We start from the raw sequence: 13003 nt of genomic DNA on the forward strand, positions 1-13003 counted from the left end.
GTATTCCTATTATATTAGTATGATATATAATTAATATTATAAATATAAATTTAAAATATATTATTTTATTATTATTATTATGAATATATAAAAATAGATAAATATAGCAAGATCTTAAAATTAAAAAAATATACAGTATAAATTTATTAAAATTACATTTATAAAAATAAATCAAATAATTATAAATATAAAATAAATATAAATATTAAAACAAATAAAAATAAATATCAATTAAAAAAGTCACAAGCCACCTTAAAATAAAAATAATATAAATTTAATCAATTTATAAATAATATATATAAATATATATATATAATTATAAATAAATATAAATAAATATAAATTTTATATTAAAACAAATAAAAATAACGGTGAATAAATATTAATAAAAATACAAATAATTATATTAAAATAAACATAAACATCAAACATATAAATATAAATATCAAAAGCGTGCAAAGAAAATAAAAGTGTATTTTCCCCTCGCTTACGCGTTCATTGAAGGACATAGAGATCCGGAAGAGCGTCCTCACGAGCGCGGCATTTTCGTAACTCCGGATTGGCTGGAGCTCCGGGTCGCCATGATAATAGTCCACCTCGAAACTGCGCAGTCCGTTGATGATCTCAAAATGGAGGATGAGAAACATTTATACCCAAATTGCTTCGGAAGAGACCACTTACCGCCGCCGCCACTGCGCCACTACGGTTACTGCACGATTATAACGAAATCTTGTGTTTCTTACCTGGTAACGGCCCAATGGCGTCAGGACCAGACCGTCATCCGTTTCAGCGCAATCCGGGAGCTGCTTTTTGGCGTTTTCGTCCGGCACCGAATTCCGGTTCATCATCAGCTGGTTGAGCTGTGCTTCGTTAAGCTGCAACGATATTAACGATTAATGTCTCATTTTAATACGTATTAAGTTATAAATGTTATTTTTAATAAATATATTAATAATTATCAATTAATAATAAATTTTAATGAACATAAATTTTAATATTTATTTATATATTTTTAAATAATTATAAATAACATTTTAATAAATATTGAATACATTTTAATAAATATTTTAGCAGTTTTAATAAATATCAATAAATATTATATATTTTATTAAAGATTAATTGTTTTAAATATTACATAAATATTAATTTTAATAAATATTTTAATCCATGTTAAATATCAATAAACATTTTAATAAATATAAAATTTAATATTTATTTATATTTTATTAAATATTAATTGTAATAAATATTAATATAAATATGGAAGCGGAGAATTAATATTTTAATCCATTAAATATCTATAAATATTTTAATAAATATAAATTTTTATTTATAATTTATGAAATATTAATTGTAATAAATATTAATTTATATTTGTGTAAATATTAGTTCTAGTGAATATTAATAAATATTTCAATCCTTATTAATATTTTAATAAATGTAAAATTCAATATTTATTAATATTGATTTTATTGTATTGATTAATATAATAATAATAATAATAATAATAATAATAATAATAATAAAAGTTTTATTTTTATACCGCCCTTCTTACAATCAGGGCGGTGCACAACATATCAAGCAAATTACAAATACGACAGAAATAACATATCAAACATAATATTGATTATTTATTAATATTGATTTGAAGAAGGGCGGTATAAAAACAAAACTTTTATTTATTATTATTTAATAAATATTTTAGTCCATGTTAACTACCAATAAATATTTTACTAAATATAAAATTTAATATTTACTTTTATTTTATTAAACATTAATTGTATTAAATATTAATTTATAAATTTTAATTTTAATAAATTTTAATAATTATTTTAATCCATGTTAAATATCAATAAATGTTTTAATAAATATAATTTTTTATTTAAATTTAATTAAATATTAATAGCAAAAAATTAATTTGTATAAATATTAATAAATATTTCAATCCATATTAAATATTTAATAAATATAAAATTTAATATTTATATTTTATTAAGAATTAATTGCACTAAATATTAATTTATATTTTAATAGATAATTTATTTTAATTAATATTAATTAAATATATAATATTATTAAATTAATATTAATTAAAATCATTTTTATTTAAAATTAACACTTTTATTTTAATATTTATTGATATATTCATTATCAATATGTATGTATAAAAAATAAATGTTAATCTGTAATCAATACCCGAAATATCTGGCAGAGGAACACTAGTGCCTTCTCCAAATACTCCTCCGTCTTCCGGACACCATCTTGGCCGCCACTGTCTTCTGCGTCGTTTCCGGCGTAGGAGCCGTTGGCGGTGTCTGAGGGTCCGAGACAGAGCCAGGAGAAGTAGGACTGACCGGTCAGCGCCTCCGAGGCCTGATCCGAGAGTGCTTTGGCCCTTTGCTGGGCCTGGACCATCATCTGGACGAGACGCAGGACCTGGGAGGAAGCGGAGAATGACCGGTTAGAACAGCCAAAAGGTTCCGCTTGACCAGCGAAACCTATTGCTCGGACCAGCCGAACCCTCAGAATGACCACTTCAAACGGCCAAAAGGTTCCGCTTGACCAGTTAAACCTCTCGCTTGGACCGGCTGAACCTTCAGAATGACCAGTCAAAACAATGACAACCCCCTCAGATGACCACCCCCTGAGATGACCGCCTTTCAGATGACCACTCAAAATGGCCGAAAGGTTCCCCTTGACCAGTTAAACCTCTCCCTCGGACCAGCCAAACCTGAAGAATGACCAGTCAAAACGGCCAAAATGTTCCGCTTGACCAGTGGCGGCAAACGCAAATAACCTGCTGACCTCTGGAATGGCCTTACCAGGGTCCGGACATCCGGACCGAACATCTGCTTGTAGTGGACGTCCTGCCCTTCAAGGCCGTATACGTGGCTCTTGACTTTGAAGGACGCGTCGGTCAGCGTTGGCGTCCGGCTGGAGAGGTAGCTGCCCCCCAAAGTGGACGGCGTGGCAGTCAAGAAATGGCGGTGTTGGCGTGGCGGTGACGGTATGTTCAAGTCCGTCTCCAAGAATAGTCGCTCTCCCTTCTGGATGGCCTCGGACAAATCGGCCTGAGCAAAGACTTTGGCCACTCGGAAGACCATCAGGGCATTCTTGGGGCTGACCAGGTCGGTCCGGAGGGCTCTGGTCAAGAAGTGGACGAAGAGCTTGGTGTACATCAACAGGTTGTCCTGGACAAAGGGAGCCCTGTGGACGGAAGGGGCGGCCATTTTGAGACGCTGGACGGAGCGCTTGGGTCGGATTCGAACCCACGTCCGGAGGAGGGGGACTCACCACTTTTCCGCGACGCCGCAAGGGATATGTTCGGCACCATGCGCGGTTTTTTCAGGCACGTAACGCCAGGGCTGCAGGTAGCTCAGCCACATCTCCAGGACCTGGTCAAGGAAGAAGATGACCACCGCTCAGATGACCACCCCTACATGACCGCCCCCTGAGATGACCAGCCTTCCAATGATTGCCCCTCAGATGACCCCCCTGATGACTATCCCTGAGATGACCGCTCCCTGGTGACTGTCAACGCAACAGGGGTGACCACCCCTGAGATGACCACTCTCCTGTTGTCCTGAGATGACTACCCCTGGATGACCACTCCTCAGATGACCACCCATCAGATGACCACCCCTAGGTGACTGCCCCCTTATATGACTGCCCCTAGATGACTGCTCCTCAGATGACTGCCCTTAGACGACCACTCCTCAGATGACCATGGCTGCGATGACCGCCCCTAGATGACCGCTCCTCAGATGACCCCTGTGATGACCACCTCTGAGATGACCGCTCCTCAGATAACCACCTGAGATGACCATCCCTCAGATGACCGCCCCTCAGATGATCACCACTGAAATGACCGCCCCTCCGATGACCACGACTCAAATAACCACCCCTCAGATGACCACTCAAATGGCTACTTACGACCCTGAAGGAGGCGTCCAGAGGCCAATGTCCGAAACAGTGCTGGAGGAAGACGTAGAGCTTCTGCTGGACGAAGCGCGGGATCGCGACCCTGCGGAAAGGTCAAACACAAAAGGTCAATACATGGACCGACTGACCGGTCTGGATAAGATGACCGCTCCCTGGCATCCTGCATTTGGGACGCAGCAGATAAAAGCTTTAAAGACCGGACAATATGGCCATTCGGTGGGTCAGTAAGTGGTTGACTGGCCACCAAAAGGCGCTGTCCTGGGGAGGAGTGACCGGTGGGATGTCCAGTGGGGCTTCTGTCCTGGGCCCAGTTTAAATAAATATAACAATAAAAATAATATACATTATTATATTGAAATAAATAAATATAAATACAAATATTAATAAATAATAATAAAAAGCACTAATTAATTAATTCATAATTAAAATAAATTATTATATAAAAACTAATATAAATATAAATACAAATAAACAATTTTTAAAAAGTACTCATTAATTAATTAATTAAAATTAAGTTATTATATAAAATTAAATAAATATAAATATAAATAAATGTAATTTTAAAAAAGCACAATTCACTCACTAATCTAATTAATTTATAATTAAACATTATTATATAAATATGAATATAAATACAAATATAAACAAATATAACTTAAAAAGCACAATTTACACATTAATCTAATTAATTTATAATTAAAATAACTGCCATCCCCCGGCCTGAGAGGGAGTTCACCAGGCAGGTCCAGCTCCATCAGGAGTAGCCTGGAAGAAGGAAGAGCCCTCCCTCTAATCCATCTGCCTTGGTCCAGGCCTGAGAGGGAGAGAAGAACCACTGGACCTCATCCCCTTTCCCTCCACCATTCCCTTCTCCTTTTGTGTCGTGTCTTTTAGATTGTAAGCCTGAGGGCAAGGAATTGTCTGATTAAAAATAATAATTGTAAGCCGCCCTGAGAGCCATTAGGGCTGAAGGGCGGGGTATAAATACCTAAAATAAATAAACAAATAAATATTATATGAAAATAAATATAAATAAAAATAATTTTAAAAATTATTATTATATTAAACCCTAAATATAAATACAGTGCTACCACGGGTTACGAAATTAATTCGTTCCGCCGCTCCGTTCGTAACCCGATACATTTCGCAACCCGAAAAGGCTTTCCGTTAGCGCTGGAAAGCTGCTAGCCGCGCTTTGCGTTTGAATTTCGCGCCGAAATAAATTTCGTAACCCGAAAAAAACATCGTATCCCGGAACAGTTTTTTCCAATCTAACTTTTTCGTATCCCGGAAATTTCGTAACGCGATCAATTCGTATCCCGGGGTACCACTGTACAAATATAAATAATAATTTTTAAAAAGCACAATTCACTCATTAATTAATTTAAAATAAATTATTATATAAATTATAAATATAAACAAATATAATTTTAAAAATTATGATAAACCCTAAATATAAATATAAATAAATATAATTTTACAAAAAGCATAATTCATTCATTAATCTAATTAATTTATAATATAAATAAATTATTATAAAAATATAAATATAAATATAATTTAAAAAATTATATTATTTTAAACCCTAAATATGAATATAAATATAAATACAAATATAAATAAATATAATTAAGAAACACACTCATTAAACTAATTTATAATTAAAATAATTTATTATATACAAATAAATAAATATATAAACATAAATAAATATAATTTAAAAAATTATATTTAAATATAAATACAAATATAAATAAATATAATTAAAAAATAAGCACAATTCAATAATCTAATTAACTCATAATTAAAATAAATTATTATATATAAATAAATAAAATATAAATAAATTTTAAATATTGTATTATATAAAAATATAAAAATTAAATATAAAATATAAATAATAAATATAAATAAATATAATTTTTAAAATCATATCATATTAAATTTAGGGGCGCTTTGACAAGGAGTTCCTCAATGGGATATAGAAACCCATAAACTACTTAACCGCTTGAACTCCTCCATCGGCCCGGGCGTCGTCGTGGTCGCTGTAGTCGCGTGCGAATGTCCGGAGGGCGAGGTGGCTGCCTCGGTCTTGAGGCTGTTGCTGAAGGCGTGCAAGCGTTTCACCAGGAGCCGGATCACCAGGACGTGTTCCTCCGTCGGCTTGAATGGCTCCTGGACGGAAATGGTGGCGGAGGATGGCGGCGGAGGAAGAGGAGGAGGGAGAAGGAAAGGAGTAAGTCCCATTGCCACCGAAGGAAAAGAGGAAGAGGAGCGGAAAGAGGACCTAGATTCCTAGAAAGGACAACATCCAACGCAACTCTGTGGTCAATGTATAGGAGAGCTTGACCATAGAGTTGTTTTGGAGGACCTAGAGATTCCTAGAGAGGAACGCCACAATTCACTCACTAAGCTATATAATTATATTATATTATATTGCAATAAATAAATAAGTATACATATAAATAAATAAATAAAATATATCATTTTTATTTAAAAATTTAAATATAAATAAATAATAATTTTAATTTTTAAGGGTTCAGGTAATTATTATATTTTATTAAATTAATTATATTACATTAAATAAAATAAATAAATAAAAATATAGATGAATAAATAAAATAGATAAATAAATATGAATAAATATAATATTGATTTATACAGTTTATATAAATATAAATAAATATAATTTTTTAAAAAATCCATGATTCAATCAGTAATCTATGTAATTATTACATTAAAATAAAATAAATATAAATATAAATGAATAAATAAAATATAAATATAAATAAATATAATATTTATTTAAATAAATATAAATATAAATAAACAACTTTTTAAAAAATTCACGATCCACTCACTAAGCTATATAACATTAAATTATTACATTAAAATAAATATATATTTATATATTTAACATTAATATAAATAAATTTAAATGTATATAAATATAAATATAATTTTTTAAAAACCCCAATCCGCTGTGTATAAATATAAATTATTATATTAAAATAAATAAATAAAAATAAAAATAAAAATAAATCTTTCCTTACAAGTAAATACCTATTAATCACATTCATTTACGCAACTAAATTAGTTATTGTTTAATAAATTAATTATATAAATTAATTCATCGAACAAATAAATTAACTAAATTATTTAATAAATACATAAATAAAACTACACATAAATAAATACATTGAATTATTTAATTAAATAAATTATTGGACACAACAAATAAATTAATTAACTAAATTATTTAATTAAATAAAATGCTACAGATAAATAAATACATTGAATTATTTAATACATTGAATTAATTATATAAATAAATTAACTAAACACTACAAATAAATAAACTAAATTATTTAATAAATAAATAAATAAATAAAATGGTACAAATAAATACAATAAGTTTTTTAATGAAATAGTAATATATATAAATTAATTAATTGAACACAACAAATTTATTAACTAAATTGTTTAATAAATAAATAATACACTACAAATAAAAATTAAACTATTTAAATGAGTAAATAAATAGAACACTACAATGAATATTTAATAAGAAATATATAAAACACTACAAATAAATAATGGAATTGTTTAATGAAATAATATACATATATATATATATATATTGAACGCGACTTATAAATTTATGAAATAAATTATTTAATAAAATAACACACTATTAATTTATTTAAATTAAATTATTTAAATAAATAAAGAAATTGAACACTACAAGTAAATGAATATTTAATAAATAAACAAATAAAAGCACTATAAATAAATAATTTTATGCCTACAAACAAATTTTATTTGTAGGCAAATAAATAATATGTATTAAATTAATTTTAATTAATTAATTATTTAAATAATTAAATGAAACACCACAAATTAATGAATGAATTGATTAAATCGGACACTACAAATAAATAAATAAATAAAAGTAAAGATGCTGGAATGATTTTTTTTTAATGAACCTGTGATAAAATGAAATGAATTTTAAAAAAATAAAATAAAGAAATGAACGAACGAAGGGGAAAAAAATGAAATGAAAGGAAATACTTGATATGTGCGGAACGACGGATGGAGAGAAGAAGCTCCGGAAGAAAGTCGGTAATGGAGGACTTCCATCTGAGAGGAAAGACGGAAAGACGGAATGGAAAAGAAAGACGAGGAAAGGAGGAAAAAACAAAGAGATGGAAAAAAGAAACGGAGTAAGAAAGAACCCAGGAAGGAGGGAAAAAACACGAAACAAAACGTGAAAAATCGCAAATGGAAAAAAAGAAAAGTCGACAACAAAAATGTGACAAAAACGACAACGAAGAGGATGCCTTTCTCTACTTATTAATTAATTGCATGTCTTTTTCAGGCCCTTCTTTTTTAATATAATAATTATGTAATATTTATTTTAACTATTTAAAATTTAATTATATTTTAGATATTAAATAATAATATTTTATTACTGATTTAATCAATTTAAATTTTAATCATATAATTGTTATTTAATTTCATGCCTTCTTCCAGCCCTTCTTTTTAATTTGATAATTATGTAATATTTAATTTAATATTTAATTATATTTTAGATATTAAATAATAATATTTCATTATTGATTTAATTAATTTTTAATCATATAATTACTTGTTATTTGCCTATCTTCCTTTGGCCCTTCTTATAAATTTAATAATTATATTTAATTAAATTATATTTAATATTAAATTATATTTTAATTGATAAATAATTTTTTATTATTTACAATTAATATAATTATCATATAATTATTGTTTAATTGCATATCTTCATTTTTAATTTAATAATTATATATTTATTTTAACTATATTTAACATTTTATTATACTTTTGTTATTAAATAGTAATATTTTATTACAAATTTAATAAATTTTTAATCATATAATTACTTATTTAATTTGATGTGTTCCTCCAGCCCTTCTTTATAATTTTATTATGTAATATTTATTTTAACTATATTTAACATTTTATTATATTTTATTTATTAAATAATAATATTTTATTAAAGATTTGATTAAATTAAATTAAATTTTTAATCATATAATTACTTGTTATTTCCATATCTTCCTCTAGCCTTTCTTTTAAATTTAATAATTTTATTTAATTGTATTTAATATTTAATTGCATGTCTTCCTCCAGCCCTTCTTGTTGAATTTAATAATTAATATTTAAATTAATTATAATTATTTAGATTTTATTAAATAATTATATTTTATTACTCATTTAATTTATGTATGATTTAATGGCATGTCTTATTTTTGTAATACTATTAATAATTACATTACTTATTATTTAATTGCATGTCTTCCTCTGGCCCTTATTTTTGAATTTAATAATAAATATTTAATATAATTATATTTAATTACATTTTATTAAATAATCATATTTTATAACTCATTTAATTAATTTATATATGATTTAATTGCATCTTATTTTTAATAAAATTAAGAATTAATTATTATTTAATTGCATGTCTTCCTTCAGCTTTTCTTTTTTAATTTAATTATCATCATATAATTTTTTATTATTTAAATGACTGTTTTTCTCAGGCCCTTCTTTTTTTAATTTAAATTAGTTCTTATTTAATTATTATGAATTATCAGTATTATGTTATTAAATTAGTTAGTATTTAATTATTAAATAATATTAAATGTTATTAAATTAGTTAATTAAATAATATTAAATGTTAGTAGTTATTATTTATTAAACATTATTAGTTATTATTCCATTATTAAATAATATTAAATATTATTGATTTAATTATTATTAATTACTAATATTGTTTATTAATAACATATTATTTATTATTAATATTGTTTATTATTTATTGTTTCAGACTTAATTAATAATAATTAATAATTAATAATTACCTTGATGTGAGGCGACTGCATCTTCTGGTACATCTCCAGAGAATAATGATGGAGCCACATCTCCACAAAGACCTGCGGAAAGAGGAACGGCGAATCCTAGAGTGACGCCGCATATGCGCGAGAAACCCGCGTTGTGCCGCAAATGAATTTCACATATCCGCACGCACCTGAAGCAGCGTCTCTGACCTCCATATCTCCTGGGATGCTGGGTCGGCGTTTACGGAAGTCTGGTGCGCGACGTGACGCTTCAGGAGGCTGGTGGGGTGCGTCCCGTATGACGCGAAAGTCACCGTGGGGGATCTAGCACGACAAAGGACGCGGTTAGCATCGATACATTGGCGCAAGTTGCGTTAAAAAATTGAAATATACGCACCGGGGAGCTGGGGATGGGACTGTGGCACCAGATTCGGAAAACGGCGGCGGGACGACGCTCCCTTCCGTGGGAAGGAACCAGCTAAGATAGCGGTCGACAAGGATGAAGTAGGCACTGTTCGACATGGTGGTGCCATACGCCGCCGGATGGGCACTCTGGGAACGAGAGGAAAAGAGTTGCGCTGGAGGACCATAGAGAGCGGGGAAAGAGACGCGACGGACGCCATACTTACCTTCTGCGCGACGAGGCTGAGGGCGAAGTAGAACATGTAATATTCATACGGATCTCAGAGGAAAGAGTCAAGGAAAGGATGCGCAATGATGTGGAGCGAGGATTCGGACGGTTCAAGCGCCGCCACCGGCGTTGACGTCCAATGATTGGAAGGATACTGAGGGCCAGGTTGAGGCCTAGTCCTCCTGATGGAGTGGAGCGGACCTTGTTGTGGTACAGAGAACATTCTGGAAGGATCCGGTCCTGGATCGACGCTTTCACCGGCGCCTGTAAGGAAGGAAGGGAATAAATCACGGATGAACGAGTGTAGTTGGCGAGCGCCATTTTAGCGTCTGCGGCGAACGAATTGCGTAAGGCGTGGCGTAAAAATACCGGAAGGAAGGAGACGGGGAAGTCGTAGCGGTAATCCTCAGCTTGGAGCTTGTAGACCATCTTCATCATCGGACCTCTGGAAGCGGGAAATGAAAGGAGGAATTAATTAGGAAAATAATAATAATAATAATAATAATAATAATGAATATATTAATAAATTTATAAATAGTATAGTAAAATAGAAATAAATTGCTACAATAATTTAAAATAAGTGCAGGGACTTTAATAATAAAATTAAATTAGTATATTTAAAAATGTCATAATAATAATAAATGGACTAATAAATTAATAAATAGTATATTAAAATAGAAATAGCTACAATAATTTGAAAAATATTTCCAAGTATGTTATTATTATTAGTAATATATAGTATAATAAAATAGAAATACATTGCTAGAATATTTTTTTTAAATCCAGGTACTTTAATAATGATGATAATAATAATAAATCAATAGTACATTAAAATAGAATTTTCATAATAACAATAATAAATGTATTAATAAATTAAAAAATATTATATTAAAAAAGAAATAAATTGCTACAATATTTTTTAAAAATTACAAGTACTTAATAATAATAATAATAATAATAATAAATTAATAAATACCATATTAAAATAGAAATTTCATAATAATAATAAATGTATTAATAAATTAATACAGTATATTAAAATAAAAATATGTACAATAATTTTTTAAAATCCAAGTACTTTAATAATAATAATAATGAATTTATGAGTAAATTAATAAATACTATATAAAATAGAAATTAATTTGTACAATAATTTTAAAAAATTCAAAGTACTTTAATAATAATGATGATGATGATGATAAATTTCTTAATAAATTAATAAATAGTATATTAAAATAAATTGCTAGAATAATTTTTTTAAAATTCCAGGTTAATAATAATAAGATTAATAATAAATTTATTAATACATTTCTGAGAAAAGAGCAGGATACAAATAAATTAATAATAATAATAATTAAAATAAATATTTAGAAGTGGGATTAAAAATAGTAAAATTAGCAGAAATGTAATATTATAATTTATTATTATTATAAATTACAGTCTATTTTAATATGAAAAAATATTAAAATAGATTGTAATAATAATAATAATAATTATTATTATTATATTTAAAAATGAATTAATTAAAATAAATAAATTATATTAAAAATGAATAAAAATATGAAAAAAATTGTGCGGTTATTTTTGGTTTTAAAAATTAATTAAAAATATGTAAAAAGTAAGATTTGTGAAATATTAAAATATGTAATATGAAATATAAATGTTTTAATAATTAAAATATGTAAAATATTTTAATAATTAAAATATGAAAAATGTGAAATATAAATATGTTTTAAAAATCAATAAAAAAATAAAATGTAAAAATATGAAATTTGTTTTATTAATTAAAATATGAAATATATGAAATATAATTATGTTTTAAAAATTAATTAAAAATAAAAATATGAAATACTGTATATGTTTTAATAATAAAAATACAAAATATGAATGTTTTAATAATTAATTAAAATATAAAAATACAAAATATAAATAGGTTTTATTTGATAAAAATATAAAAATATGAACTATACATGTTTTAAAAATAAAAATACAAAATATAAAGATATTTTAATAATTAATAAAAATATGAAAAAATACAAATTATAAACATGTTAATAATTAATAAAAATATAAAAATATGGACAGAATGTAAAAAAAATGGCGACTCACCCGGGGTCAAGGAAGTCGAGGGCAGCGTCGTACTCCGCGGGGTTGTTGCGCCCGTGCAAAGCGCGCAGGTTCCACCCCGCGAGGACACCATCTGGGCTCCCAAAAATATTCTCCACCAGCCACGGAAAAACCGGATGCAGCTCCTTCGGTATAATAAACGAGTAAATAAATAAAAGGAGTATTGATTTAAATAAATTTGAATATTATTCATAGGTCCAACGGATAAAGTGAGGGTTAAAATGGCATCGCGCGTCCCCCTTACCACCATCTTGAGGGGAGAGAAGCAGGCAAGAAACAACAGGTCTCTGCCTGCCAAGTTGAAGAGCCTTCCCCCCGACCACCATCTTGAGGGGAGAGAAGCAGGCAAGAAACAACAGGCCTCTGCCTGCCAAGTTGAAGAGCCTTCCCCCCGACCACCATCTTGAGGGGAGAGAAGCAG

The 13003-nt window shown here is 28.5% G+C and overlaps 2 protein-coding genes across 6 annotated transcripts in view; one reads left to right on the forward strand and one right to left on the reverse strand.

Annotated features, from left to right (window-relative positions):
• SPECC1L (sperm antigen with calponin homology and coiled-coil domains 1 like) overlaps nucleotides 1–13003 on the forward strand; it is a 116812-nt gene that overhangs the window by 91570 nt on the left and 12239 nt on the right. The gene's annotated exons all lie outside the window — the stretch shown is intronic.
• LOC121936343 (sphingomyelin phosphodiesterase 4-like) overlaps nucleotides 1–13003 on the reverse strand; it is a 13927-nt gene that overhangs the window by 691 nt on the left and 233 nt on the right. The window contains exons 2-16 of one of the 3 annotated variants that reach the window (XM_042478516.1): nucleotides 12565–12707; nucleotides 10825–10900; nucleotides 10611–10719; nucleotides 10454–10506; nucleotides 10222–10376; nucleotides 10016–10148; nucleotides 9849–9920; nucleotides 8014–8082; nucleotides 5948–6117; nucleotides 3934–4024; nucleotides 3295–3395; nucleotides 2823–3207; nucleotides 2197–2436; nucleotides 744–875; nucleotides 492–623 (exon numbers count right to left, since the gene is read on the reverse strand). In XM_042478516.1, the coding sequence (XP_042334450.1) occupies nucleotides 492–623; nucleotides 744–875; nucleotides 2197–2436; nucleotides 2823–3207; nucleotides 3295–3395; nucleotides 3934–4024; nucleotides 5948–6117; nucleotides 8014–8082; nucleotides 9849–9920; nucleotides 10016–10148; nucleotides 10222–10376; nucleotides 10454–10506; nucleotides 10611–10719; nucleotides 10825–10893 (1911 nt within the window). In that variant the 5' untranslated portion in view covers nucleotides 10894–10900; nucleotides 12565–12707. Of the gene's footprint in view, nucleotides 1–491; nucleotides 624–743; nucleotides 876–2196; nucleotides 2437–2822; nucleotides 3208–3294; nucleotides 3396–3933; nucleotides 4025–5947; nucleotides 6118–8013; nucleotides 8083–9848; nucleotides 9921–10015; nucleotides 10149–10221; nucleotides 10377–10453; nucleotides 10507–10610; nucleotides 10720–10824; nucleotides 10901–12564; nucleotides 12708–13003 lie in introns of those variants that run through there. The other 2 variants (XM_042478515.1, XM_042478517.1) reach the window with 2 other exon arrangements.

The sequence above is a fragment of the Sceloporus undulatus genome, chromosome 7, assembly GCF_019175285.1.
Source record: "Sceloporus undulatus isolate JIND9_A2432 ecotype Alabama chromosome 7, SceUnd_v1.1, whole genome shotgun sequence".
NCBI lineage: Eukaryota > Metazoa > Chordata > Lepidosauria > Squamata > Phrynosomatidae > Sceloporus > Sceloporus undulatus.